Source organism: Bactrocera neohumeralis, chromosome 4 (assembly GCF_024586455.1).
Source record: "Bactrocera neohumeralis isolate Rockhampton chromosome 4, APGP_CSIRO_Bneo_wtdbg2-racon-allhic-juicebox.fasta_v2, whole genome shotgun sequence".
Taxonomy (NCBI): Eukaryota; Metazoa; Arthropoda; class Insecta; order Diptera; family Tephritidae; genus Bactrocera; species Bactrocera neohumeralis.
The window spans coordinates 17,345,047-17,359,265 of record NC_065921.1 but is presented as its reverse complement, the minus strand read 5'-3'; the positions used below and the strand labels follow the sequence as shown (position 1 = coordinate 17,359,265).

Below are 14,219 nucleotides of genomic sequence, written 5' to 3'. Positions count from 1 at the left end.
AAATGTTTGTCCTCCAGGTGCTCGGAAACAACCGACCAGTCGCTCGTTCGTTAGCTAGTGCTCTCTAACAGCCTCGGCGGAGGAAAATTAGTCTTATTACTTTCCGAACAAACCCTGTAGTTCGCGTATGTACAGACGGACAACCATGGCAAGTCGACTCTAGTCATGCTTTATGTTACAAAGTTGAAACTTTATATGACCTCATGACAATACTTCTTATTTAATGAATCAAGGTACTAGGCCCTTGAAAAAAAAAAAACATCATAGGTTTCTCGATCTCAGCTTAATGGCGTCAATTGAAAAAGTTTGGTTGAATAGAAAAAAAGTACATTTTTAATCTCCATATAAAAACGGAACATTCCCGTTTGAGCGTTACAAGTACAACAACTTTTTCTACTATTCACATAAAAATTTGGAAAACTTTTTGGTTTCGTATTTCGCGGCATTTTTTAAAAATAACTGGTGTCACATTATTAGTTACGACGATTTCAATTGCATGTTATTTTTTTTTCGTTTCATCTTTTTTTATGGTTTTCGTAATTTTTACGGCTTTCTCGAGAGCTTCGATACTTTCATCCAGCCTACCCTCCACTTCCAGCATTTTTTTACGCAATAAACGCAGCTTTTCTCTTTGCTGTGGAGAAATCAAATGGATTAAACGAAGAAGATATTATTCCTAAAAAATATATGTGGGTATACGGGGTTAAGTTCGTTTATACCTCTTTCAAGAAGTAAATGTTTTCTTCGGCTTTGCCTTTGTCTTCGAAGTTCGTAAACATTCTAAAAATTAAAGTCTTCGTAAAAAATATTGAAAAAACATTTATATTTTTTAAGTTCACCGAATCGTTTCCAACATAACCATTCTGCTTCTAACATTCCAAATCCGGCAGTGGGAGGGCAGCATCATATGCGACACGAATTTAATTTTGCCAGAAATATTTCCAAATCAAAAAGGTTTTTATTTAAGAAGTTTACGAAATAAAGTTTGTCATAAAATTTTAGCCTTTGTTTACAAAAAGTTTTTCTTTTAGGAATAGTCAAAATATTTCAAAATTGCCAAAAGGTTTCCAACGCTTCAGAAAATATCTATGAACTTTATCATTAATTTCATTAAATGCATACTGCTAGCATGGATACTTTGGCGCATTGGTATTGTATGAAACGAATGGCTGACCATCTGGCTAAGGAAGCGCCGATCTCATAGCCGATAGGACCAGATGTTTATTCGTAATTTATGCACTTCAAAGAAGAGCTTTGAGAGAAGGAAAAATGAGAAAACATCATTACTAACTGTAAATATCCGGGCTTCGACAAGTGAACCTCAATCTGACCAAATCCAGAGAGATAATCATTCTCCTCAGAAACAATCCAAGACAGCTTTTAACTAATCCAAAAAATGCTGTCGTTTCTGCGACCACGTGTTGGAGACACCGGAGCATTTACTACTTGATTGTCATGAAATTGTAAGAAATAGGGGTCAAGTCATCGGAGCTTTGTTTCCATTAAGAGAGCTTGTTACCCTTATTGACCTGGATCTGTTGTTTGGCTTCCTGTACGCACCTAGGTTAGATGATGCGATGTTACAGGAACACAATATAATCTGGAAGAGAAAACCTGTAGAGACAAGCTCTAAAATGCGGTGTTGTTATTGCAAGCTGCAAGCTCGAATTTCCATTGAACTTGCATTTCTAAGAACTAAATCACATTTTCTTATCAGCATTAAAGCTATTGTCAAAAATCTCAGCACACACAAACCCCTGCAACATAGGGATGCTTGGCTTAGTATAAAAGACCGTGCAAATAGCAATCACCCAAAACAAAAGCAACTTAGCTTCGAAGTAGAAGACACGCTCGAATAGCTATTAAAACACAACGCAATAAATATACAAAATGAAAATTTTGGTGCTCTTTGGTTTACTGTTAATTATTGGGGCTATTTTTAATGGTGCTGAGGCCGCTATTTGTTGTGCATGGCCCAATCCGAACAATTCAACGGAACGACTGGAGACTCCAACTATTTACGACGCATTCACTAGAATTTGCGAAACCGAATAATTAAAAATTCAACTAATAAAGTTTAAAAAATAAATAAACAGTAAAAACATAAAACTTCGGAGTTTCACATTTAAAGGTTTTCCATTTTTATTGCGTTAGCTCAATTTTATTTATAATTCGATTTTGTAAATCGTTCAAAATGTTCAACACTGACATACAGTAGGTTTATGAACGTTGAAAACTTAACAAAAATAAAAAATACCAAAAGTGCAAAATAATCGGATGTTGTTGTTTTTCGTTCTTATATTATAATTGTGATAGCTTTTTTAAAGCATTTGCTGCGGCTGTTTTTGTCCTGATATTGACATTCGAGCCGTTTAGTGATGCTACATCTTACAGGCTTTCGTGTTTACTTCTTAATATTCTCGAGGAAGGCCTTATGGCGCTGGATGGCTTCTTCGTGCTCCTTGATCTGTTGAGCATGGAATTCAGCTTGGTGGATTTGATCGTTCTTCAAACGGTCGAGTTGTTCCTTTTGCTAAAATTAATCAAAAAAAGTAAAAAAAAAATTAAATATAGATTACACAACACAAAACAATAAACAAAAACAAATCAACAGAAATATTCAAAAAAAAAACGAAATACAATAAAACTAAGTAAGGACTAAGTTTGGGTGCAGACGAACATTTTATACTCTTGCAACTTGCAAAACTCAAAGCTAGAGAAATATTTTAGGTGTAAAACGTCAACCGGAGAATCGAAATCCAAGCAATTTTATATATATGTATTTTTGTTATATTACTTTTTTTTTAAATTAAATTAAATTTAGTAAATAACATGTGGCACTTAAACTTTTAAATGAAGTATCTGCCCTAGTTTTAAATCTTTAACAATACTATTCCGTATTTTGAATTATCAATACTTTGAATATTAATTTAATTTAACACTAATTGGTGCACAATATTTTTGGTTAATCCGTCTTTATCTAACACAAATAGATTCGACGGTTTTTCTACACGTGAACACGCAACATACTATATAGTTGCCCATGAGAAAACATGGATTTTTCAAATCCAAACCAAAAATGGGCATTGTTCGACCTTGAGCTTTATTTATCGTCATTGCAAAAGCTAAACGAACTGGCAACTGTAGCCTCCTGAAAGGTAACGTAAAATCCGGTGGTATCATTGGAATACGTGGCAACAGAACCACTTCTTCTTTAAACTTTCCAGTTAAAATGGTTACTTCAAGAATATTTCCGGTGATCCGTACCATTGCATAATCGAGGTGGATTCAAACTACGCAGTAGAATAATATATAATAATAACTAGTAATTTTTCGGAAAATATTTGTGATTCGATTTGCAATTGTATTTATGATAATGCCATAAGGATGACCGTTTCAAACATGCATTAATCTCATCCGCGAATGTAGAGTGAGATTTGAATGTTGAATATGCCGTTCGCCCACCATCTAGCAAAGTAGCCGCAATACCTGACGATGCAACTGCCAATGCGATTTCTGTTGCGACCATATTTTACTAAGAATCAATCATATTAAAAATGTCTTACCGGTCCCACCTGGTAAGTCCAAGAAAAGAAAAGCCGCCTTGTTCAGCAGCAAATAATTTGCAATAAAATATTATTGTGATTATAAATTGAGATGTACGCTATTCTATCTATCAAATCAAATGGCACACGGTGTGCAGATCAAATTTAAAATCGGTTCAGTAGTTTAGGAGTCCATCGCGGACAAACAACGTGACACGTACTTTTCATATATGAAGATATCCGAGGTAGTAGCGACCCGATTTTATTTATTTTTCCCAAAACCACATACTAAATAACCAATCATATATAGTAAAATCAGTCGGATGTTCGAAAATCCTGATGTTACTTATATAGGGACTATGTCAAGATTTTGTCCAATTTTATCTATTTTATCAAAAGTATACACTGTCATGAGTAAAACACGTTTCCTCATTTTCATTGAGATAACTCACATATTGGCCGATATATGCGGTACAAAGTCACCTGGAAGTTAGAAAATCTTTATATTAATTATATGGGGACTAAGGAAAGTATTGGTCCAACTTAACCTATTTATGACATACATACATACCATTATAAGAGAAGGATTGTCTCTTAATTACAGTTATATATATATCACATATTGACCGACATTTTCGATCAAAAGCCAACTATAGGTATCGGGGTCCAAATATTCGGTACTTCGGGCTTGAGCAGTTTTTATTGGACTTACAGAATTTTTGATCATAAAGTGGCACACACAAAAGATATTATTCGTGCAAAGTTTTATCCCGTTATATTAATTACATCTTGATTTGTGTACAGGAAAGTGAAAGAATCAAGTTGAATTTAAAATTGTGCTACATATATGAGAAGTAGGCGTGATTATTGTCTGATTTCATAATTTCACAATGTGACAAAAGAATGTAAGAAGAATGCCAAGTACTAAATTTTGTAGAAATTGCTTGCTTGGGTGCCGAGATATGGGGTTTCACCAAAAAGAGGACGATGCCACGCCCATCGTCCAATTTTCATAGCGGCTCTTATAAGGCTATCTCATCTCATCTCGGTGGTAAAATTTAATGTCTCTGGCGTATTTAATTATTGATTTGTCCCGCTTTTAGTAGTTTTTAACTGTACAATTATATGGGGAGTTAGCGGGGTTATCCTCCGATTTCATCCATTTCACATCACACCTTCGGTAGATTATAAGATTTACACTCAGCAAATGTGATTGTTGCAGCTTTAGTATTTAGGAGATATATACATAAATCTTATTAGAGGACGGGCCACACCCACCTTTTCGAAATTTTTTGCCCACAAGAGCCCCTAATTATTGCGATCCCCTGTGCCAAATTACAGTCTTAATTTAGTGCTGACATATAGCCCACCGGATTTTAACTTTTCTCGTCATTCTGATCATTTATTTATATCTATACTCAAAAACCCGAAATACACAAAAAAATCTCACTAAAAAATATACACCGTAATTTATGCATGCTTTCATATACATATATGTACTTGTAGTATACCATACACTGAGCATATGTGATCTGCGGCACATAAATTTAGAATTCAAACATTTCCTTTTCATGCGACCTCTTCAATCTACTCTTGGAGAAAATAATTCGAGCTGCAGAACTAAATAGAGAAGGTACCATCTTCTATAAGAGTGTACAGCTGCTGGCGTACGCCGATGATATTGTTATCATTGGCCTCAAAAACCGCGCCCTTAGATCTGCTTTCTTTAAAATAGATAGAGAAACGAGGCAATTGGGTCTGGTAGTGGACGAGGGCAAGACGAAATATATCCTGTCAACAAACAAACAGTCGTCCCTCTCGCGACTAGGCTCACACGTCACTGTTGAACAGTCATAACTTCGAAATCGTAGATAATTTCGCCTATCTTGGAACTAGTAGAAACACCACCAACAATGACAGCCACGAAATCCAAGGCAGAATAACTTTCGCCAACAGATTATTTCGTAATGATCACGCAATTGAGAAGTAAAGTCCTCGCTCGACGAACAAGAACCAAAAACCCTCCACTCTGTAGAGAAGGACATGGCTTCGTTTGGAATCTCCAATTGGCGCCACATTGCAAAAAGAAGAAACGACTGTTACACTGTCTTCGATAGTAAAGAAGAAAAGTCTCTGTTTGGATGTTAAGGTTTAAGTTGTTAATCATTGAAATCGCAAGACGAAATATACTTAAATAGTACCAAACAAATTCTTATTAATGCAGTGAAGATTGGAACATCAAAATGTAAAAAAAAAATAAATAAATCAAAGAAAGCCACATATTTCATCAACGTGCTCGAATTTCCACTGAACTTGCGATTTCCAAGAACTAAATCACATTTTCTTATCAGCATTAAAGCTATTGTCAAAAATCTCAGCACACACAAACCCCTGCAACATCGGGATGCTTGGCTTAGTATAAAAGACCGTGCAAATAGCAATCACCCAAAACAAAAGCAACTTAGCTTCGAAGTAGAAGACACGCTCGAATAGCTGTTAAAACACAACGCAATAAATATACAAAATGAAAATTTTGGTGCTCTTTGGTTTACTGTCAATTATTGCCGCCATTTTTAATGGTGCTGAGGCCAGCGTTGTTCGTACGTGTTCAAGTATCAGACCGAGAAATTTTCAAGAGACCGACTGGAGTCTAGCACCTTGTTACCCACCCAACAGAACTGACAAGCCGAAAACTATGTACGCTTAAAAATTTAAGTAAAAAGTTTAAAAAATAAATAAACAGTAAAAACAAAAAACTTCGGAGTTTCACATTTAAAGGTTTTCCATTTTTATTGCGTTAGCTCAATTTTATTTATAATTCGATTTTGTAAATCGTTCAAAATGTTCAACACTGACATACAGTAAGTTTATGAACGGTGAAAACTTAACAAAAATAAAAAATACCAAAAGTGCAAAATAATCGTATGTTGTTGTTTTTCGTTCTTATATTATAATTGTGATATCTTTTATAAAGCATTTGCTGCGGCTGTTTTTGTCTCGATATCGACTTTCGAGCCGTTTAGTGATGTTACATCTTCCAGCCTTTAGTGTTTACTTCTTAATATTCTCGAGGAAGGCCTTATGACGCTGGATGGCTTCTTCGTGTTCCTTGATCTGTTGAGCATGGAATTCAGCTTGGTGGATTATCGTTCTTCAAACGGTCGAGTTGTTCCTTTTGCTAAAATGAATCAAAAAAAGTAAAAAAAAAATTAAATATAGATTACACAACACAAAACAATAAACAAAAACAAATCAACAGAAATACTCAAAAAAAAAAACGAAATACAAGAAAACTAAGTAAGAAAGAGTTAAGTTCGGGTGCAACCGAACATTGTATACTCTTGCAACTTGCAGAATCAAAGCCAGGGAAATATTTAAGGTGTAAAACGTCAACCAGAGGATCGAAACCCAAACAATTTTATATATACATACATATGTATATATAAGGCATAATAGACCAAAGGTCGCGATGCACTCCTCGTATAATACAGTAGGTAGAAAAAGTAAGTTATCAAAGTGAAATATAAATCAGCGAAGTGAATAAAATTTAAAAGTTTATATTTTCAAACGAAATATTTTTTTTTTATTGAGACCATATTTCAAAGTATCTAATTAGAGTAATTATAAAACAAAAGAGAAGTTCACTGCTTTTATAAAAGGAAAACGTACACACATACAGTAAATTGCATGTAGAAAAAATAAGTTATCAAATTGTTTAATATCCACAATGTCCATAATTACGTCTTGCTAGTTGATCCAATCGTTATTTCATGAAGTTGGCAAGCTTCAAACACTAATTTTGAGGAAAATTATTCCAAATTTTATAGATGCAGTTCTTCAAATCAACCAGGTTTTAGGGTTTCTCCTCAGTTATACGCATCTTAAGGATTGCCAAAGCTTTTTCAATTGGTGACAAGTCAGGGCTTTGAGGAGGTCATTTCAATACATTCACATTTTCATTTTGTAGATGTTCTGTGATGATTTTTGCAGTATGAATGGGCGCGTTGTCCTGTTAAAGAAGGATATCCGGCCAATTAGTCGGTGATCCTCGGGGATGGCGTGCTCCTTTAAAATATTTAAATAAACTGGAGCAGTAACTTTTCCTTCCAGGATTACAATATTGCCAGGGCCATTCGCAGATAAGCATCCCCAAACCATTAAACCCTTTTTCACCGACTTAACTGTGGGTAGAGTGCACTTGTATGATAGTACTTGTTCGGGTGAGCACCAAACGTAAACCATACCGTGAGAATAACGAAGACAAATCATCGATTCATCAGTCCACAGCACTTTATGCTAAAATTTTTAAGATTTTAATATGTGCTCTTTATAAAATGCTTGTCGTTTTTTTTATTTGCCTCATTTAGGTAGAGTAACTTTCTTGCAATGTGGCTGTGAATATTGGTTTGGTGCAATCTGTTACGAACAGTGTGCACTGAGGGACCATTCATGGCTTCTTTTGTAAGCTGTGCGCGAATTTTCGAAACTGATTTGAAGGGATCAGAATTGAAAATATCCAAAATTCGTTTATCAACTCTCCCGTTGTTATTTTTGGGCGCCCTTGCTTCTTCTTCCTGATGACTCGATTTTCTATGTTGTAGCCGGCAATAACTTTCCGTATTGCGACTTGGCTTTTATTAAAATTTTCAGTAATATAACGCTGCGTGTGACCATATTTATGCAAATTAATTATGGTTGAACATTCCTCATTCGTTAATTGTTTAAAATTCACCATTTTCAGATTTTTTTTTAATTCACCGTAAAAAAATCGCCTTAATATTTCAAAAAATTTAAGTAAAAAAAAAACGAAAACTTTAGTTACCAATTCAATTTCAAAATTTATAAATAAACAATTCTTGCACGTTTAATGCTTTTTTGTAATTTGTTTTCAAGTTTTAATATGAAAAACACTAATTACTGCACTTGATAACTTACTTTTTCGACGCCTTATCACTGAGCATTTCTATAGAAGGCCACGAAAATTTCTTACCAGATAAGCGGTTGCCACTAAAATCATCAATTGCGGTACTTTGATAACGGTACTTTCCGAACATATACAAAAAAAATTATATTCAATTAAGCGAAAAAGTATAGAGCGTTTCAAACAGCGCTGGCTGTTTTGATAACTTATTTTTTCTACCTACTGTATATTCATATCGTCACCTGAAATGCAAAATAACTGAACATTACATGAGAAGCAAAAAACCGTATAAAAAGAAAACTACTTAAGATATTGATACAAAATTTTCAAATCTGAATTAACATGAAACTATAAGTATATTTTAGATAAAAAATAAAGAAAAAATAAGCAAATTTTATAGCAGGTGTCTTACGTTATTTCGAATTTTCATTTCTGAAACAAAAGAACGTAAGAACAATCTAAATTGGTACCAAATATTAAAAATTTTAATACTAATATTTTTTTTTTAATTTTAAATAAAAAAAGTTGCAAGTTTTTCATATTTCATATTTCATGTTATTTTTATTATTTACTAGAGGACTCTTCCATGCTTCACTGTAGCTGATACATAGATAATGCTAATGCTTTATTATTGTTTTTTTTTTTTTTGAAGAAATGAAATATTCTAATTTTCCTACAAACATGAATTTTGAAAAAATGCTTATGATTTGAAATAAAGTTTTTAAATTTATGAGTTGTATTATATTTAAACATAAAGAGATAAAAAGTATCCTATGTCCTTACCCGGGATCACTTGGATCATGAAGTCGATAAACCGAATTCTGGCGGCTCCTTTTCTACCCATATACTGGTGAGGGAGTTGTGGGTGAGAAAAAGCCGTTGTAGGAGAGGGGTAAAGAGTGCGGAAAGCATTCCTCGGAATAGCCTTGAGAGCCGAGGTGCATGCTGTTTGGAACCCCTTTCATCGGCCTTTTTAGGCAAGAAAACAAAAAAGTCCGGGGAGGCCACATCTGGGCTGTAGGGCGGCTGCGGAAGCGTTGCGATGCCAGCCTTGGTTAGGTAACTGTTCACCAGAAAAGCGGTGTGAGCCGGAGCGTTGTCATGGTGCAACTTCCAATCGATGTCTTGCCGAACCCGATGGATCCTTCGTTGGAGTCTCTTGAGAACTTCCACGTAAAACGTGTTGGTTTGTTCAGGAGGAGCAAATTCATTGCGGACGATGCCTTCGATGTCAAAAAAGACAATGTGCATCGTTTTCATTTTGGTCTTTATCAGCGACCTCTTCCCGGGCCTCCAAAAATGCCTGGTGCCACTGAAACACACCACTCCTTGCTAAAGCAACATCTGGATAAGCCTGCATGATCATATCAAACGTCTTTGTCGCAGATTTACCGAGTTTCACACAGAATTTAATCGCGTACCTCTGCTCTAACGAACACCGCATTTTCGGCTTGCACCACTCACAGAAATACGTCGTACGAAAATATTTGTCCTGACTCTCCAGGTGCTCGGAGACAACTGACCAGCCGCTCGTTCTTAGCCAGGAACGCTCTCTACCGAATCCACTCGGTGCGCGCACGCTCCGAATAATACAGTCACGGCGGAAGAAAATCAGTCCTATTACTGTGTAACCCTCTTAAATGATACGTACAACCGTTAGGTGAACAAAACTATAATAATCTGTAGCAACAGGTTGCTAAAATATAAAAATAATATATACTGTAATATATGTATACATGGACGATGACAACATCTGATGAGTCGAAGTTACGAGTTTCCGAGAGAAATATTTATGGTCCTTTGCGCGTTGGCCATAGCGAATATCGCATTCGATAGAACGACGAGCCGAATTTGATATACAACGACATTGTCATAGTTCAGCGACCGGTGGCTAGGTCCTGTCGTCCGAATCGACGAAAACACCCCGGCTCTGAAAGTATTCGACGCAGTACCCGCCGGGGAAAGCAGAGGAAGACCTACCCTCCGTTGGAAAGACCACGTGGAGAAGGACCTGGCTTCGCTTGGAATTTCCAATTGGCGCCACATTGCAAAAAGAAGAAACGAAGGAAGAATAATCTCTGTTTGGATGGTAAGGTTCAAGTTGTTAATCATTGAAATCACCTGACGGAAGGACCAGGAGACGTGATGTTTCGACGGAGTCGGATTATAGGGAGAGCGGCGTTAGATGAATGGGGTTAATTGGACAAAAAAAGATAGAGTTTAACCTGGTAAAATATTCAAAACGAAGTTGCTTTAGGGTCAACCTAGGTAATCCAAACTCTTCGCGGGCAATGCGTGGTGGTTCGACTCCAAGTATGGCAATCACAGGATGGGAGTCGGTGAAGCTGTTAATAGCTCCACTATGAATGATGGTAAGTGGATGTCTAAAGATTGTTGCGTCTGTAGTCTGGTCGGTGTATTGCAAGTATGTCCTCTTGATGTTCTTATGAGGCAGTTCCACTTCAAGCCGATTACCCTAGACAAAAAATTTTGTGAAAGCATCTTGGCAGAAACTGCTGAGATAAGAGAGCATAATGTATCTCAACCGGAATGAATGAGCAAAGTGGCGTCATACCACTGGCTCTTCTCCCTAGGGATTGCATTACCAAAAACGTAAACTTCACTAGGAAGTTTAAGATTACCCTCAATAGTAAGGTCGAATGGAGAGACTCCGCTCTTGAGCTACTGCTTAGTAGGCACAGTACATTCAAGTGGTACATCGATGGCTCGGAACGTCGGAGGAAGTTGACGCAGGAGTAGCACGACCTTGCACAAAACTCTTCATACCTATGGGTAGGTTTCCGAGTATATTCCAAGCAGAGGTCTTTGCTATAAGTCGGTGTGCAGAGTTCGAGATAAAATCGCTATTGGTGCAGTTGTGTATGGAACGACTGAATAGTCTGTCAGAAAGTAACCAAGTACACCTTATTCGGATGCCAGGTTACAAAGGTATAGCCGGGATGAACTGGCTGATGAGCTTGCCCGCTCTACAGCATCCATCAACATGGTAGGACCGGAACCTTTCATTGCCGTTTGGCGTTCGACGGGAGCATCAAGAGACATCCTGTAATAGTACCGAGTGCAGTTTTGTGACTTATTTGTATTTTCTTCAGCTGAGTTTTGCTGGATTTAGCCCACCATATTGCCTTGTAAGTTGTCAGCAACGTTTTTTGATCCTATCCCAGGTGCTACCGACTAGAGACTTAAGAAACCTATTGCGTTATTGTACTTGATATAAAATATATTCTGAAATAATAAGCACATTCTTATTAATTAAGTGAAGAGTGAAGCACTAAAATGTTGAATATAAAATAATTAAATCAAAGAAAATCACATATTTCATCAACTGAGCTCGTATTTACTTTGAAATTGTGATTTCCAAGACCGAAATCACCTTTTCTTATCAACATTAAAGCTTTAGTCAAAAACATGCATATACAATATATAAGTAGTAAATGTGTATGTACTACTGTTCGGGGTGAATCCCAGCACATACAAACCCCTGCAACATTGGGATGTTTCGTTTAGTATAAAAGCCTGTGCAATTAGCAATCACCCAAAACAAAAGCAACTTATCTTCGAAGTAGAAGACACGCTCGAATATCTGTTAAAACACAACGCAATAAATATACAAAATGAAAGTTTTTGTGCTCTTTGGTTTACTGTTAATTATTGCCGCCATCTTTAATGGTGCTGAGGCCTCACGAGACGCGCGGCCAGTACGTCCAAGCATCAGTGCACCACCACCGAAGAGGGAACGACCAATTATTTACGACGCACCTATCAGAACTGGCAAACCGAAAACTATGTACGCTTAAAAATTTAACTAATAAAGTTTAAAAAATAAATAAACAGTAAAAACAAAAAACTTCGGAGTTTCACATTTAAAGGTTTTCCATTTTTATTGCGTTAGCTCAATTTTATTTATAATCCGATTTTGTAAATCGTTCAAAATGTTCAACACTGACATACAGTAAGTTTATGAACGGTGAAAACTTAACAAAAATAAAAAATACCAAAAGTGCAAAATAATCGGATGTTGTTGTTTTTCGTTCTTATATTATAATTGTGATAGCTTTTTTAAAGCATTTGCTGCGGCTGTTTTTGTCCTGATATTGACATTCGAGCCGTTTAGTGATGCTACATCTTACAGGCTTTCGTGTTTACTTCTTAATATTCTCGAGGAAGGCCTTATGGCGCTGGATGGCTTCTTCGTGTTCCTTGATCTGTTGAGCATGGAATTCAGCTTGGTGGATTTGATCGTTCTTCAAACGGTCGAGTTGTTCCTTTTGCTAAAATGAATAATATTGAATCAGTAAACAAATTATTAAATATAGACTGCACAACGCAAAACCATAAGCAACAACAAAGAAACAGAAATACTCAAAACCTCGAAATACAAAAAAAAAAAAAACAATATGACGCTAAAAAATATACACCGTAATTTATGCCATTTTTCATATATAGTATACAATGTGCGTATGTGATCGGCGGCATGTAAATTTAGACATGTCGTCGACGCACGGTCAGCTGTGTTTTGGTAAAACAAATAGACGAGCCTCTTATTGGCCTAAATAAATCATAGGTGACACAAAACAAAACAATATATATGTACCTTCTTGTAGAAGTATTCTTCTTCACGCGCCGCTTCCATTTTGCCGAAAGCACCACCAGCTTCGCGAATCGAACCACCGCCACCGCCCCCTTTGCCAGCACCGCTACCCAAATCGCCAAGTTGGCTATTGCTCATCTTGGCTAATCTGCAACAATCAAAGAAAACATTTATATTTAGCTGTTTGTATACACAGTAAATATGTACAGGTATATTTTAATAAGCAGCTGATGTAAAAAGCAAAAAACAACATAACGTCACCTTCAGACATAACCAAAATTTAGATTTGGTTTTCATACGAGTTTTTTTTTATATGATTTTTTCTTTTCCTTGAAAATTTATGAAAGGTGATTTTAAATTACATTACATTTCAGGGGATATATACTACTAGTTGTATGCTGCCTTGATAAAAGAGCCCTAATAAATATGGTTTACTGATTGGCTGATATTACATAACACAACCGAATTTTTAAGAATTTCGCCGAAAGTAATACTTTTTATCGCAAAGAAAAACAAATAAATATTTTTCTTATCACATTTTCCACCAATTTCTTGGTGCTAAAGTGCTGCGGTTTTTTAGTACACGAAAAAAACTTAAATTACATATGCCGGCTGTAGTTTTTTAATGCCTCACGAAGGCAGAGAATACTTACTGCATTCCACTGGGGTAAAGGCGCGCTGCGCTACGACGTACTACGAACATTTTGTTTTTGTTTTTTCTGTAAAAAAAATATATATATGTATATAAAACTAATTGGAACAAATGCAATATTTAAAATCTTTTACGGTAAACAGTTAATGTTATAGTTAAAATACCATGCACTTATAAAAATTTATTTCTTGATATTAATTTATTACTCAGCAGAATTTTTCGCTATTCTTACCACTTGTCACTTTTGCAGTTAAAAAAATAATGTCAAATTCTTGCCCACCGGAGTTAATGGAAACTGGGGGCTGGAATGCTGGATATTCCAGGCTGACTCTTTTTGTTGCTTTCACGTCAGGTGTCGCGCATCGAACTAACAGCTGACAATGCTCTAATTTACTGTAATTCTAATAACATTTAAAATTCTTTTAATATTTTTTTATTACACAAATTAAGGCATTCGCAACTCTATTTTGACTGCACAAAAGTCTTGAT

General features: G+C 35.9%; 1 protein-coding gene and 1 long non-coding RNA gene across 4 annotated transcripts; both read right to left on the bottom strand.

The window, feature by feature from the left end:
• Window positions 1-366: 366 nt before the first annotated feature.
• Window positions 367-957, bottom strand: LOC126756849 (uncharacterized). Its single transcript, XR_007666647.1, has 3 exons — window positions 840-957; window positions 720-780; window positions 367-634 (listed from the first exon to the last, which is right to left on the bottom strand). It is a non-coding gene; the product is annotated as an uncharacterized LOC126756849 (long non-coding RNA).
• Window positions 958-2,110: 1,153 nt separating this feature from the next.
• On the bottom strand, window positions 2,111-14,046 carry LOC126756847 (ATPase inhibitor A, mitochondrial). 3 transcript variants are annotated; one of them, XM_050470265.1, is made up of 4 exons: window positions 13,963-14,046; window positions 13,732-13,797; window positions 13,082-13,226; window positions 2,111-2,533 (listed from the first exon to the last, which is right to left on the bottom strand). In XM_050470265.1, the coding sequence occupies exons 2-4, from the start codon at window positions 13,779-13,781 to the stop codon at window positions 2,405-2,407; spliced, it is 324 nt and encodes a 107-aa protein (XP_050326222.1). In that variant the 5' UTR covers window positions 13,782-13,797; window positions 13,963-14,046; the 3' UTR covers window positions 2,111-2,404. The 3 variants fall into 3 exon arrangements, with proteins under 3 accessions (XP_050326222.1, XP_050326220.1, XP_050326223.1); XM_050470263.1 differs by lacking the exon at window positions 2,111-2,533 and adding an exon at window positions 12,336-12,758 and having other exon boundaries at window positions 13,963-14,034; XM_050470266.1 differs by lacking the exons at window positions 2,111-2,533; window positions 13,732-13,797; window positions 13,963-14,046 and adding exons at window positions 12,336-12,758; window positions 13,340-13,687.
• Window positions 14,047-14,219: the final 173 nt, after the last annotated feature.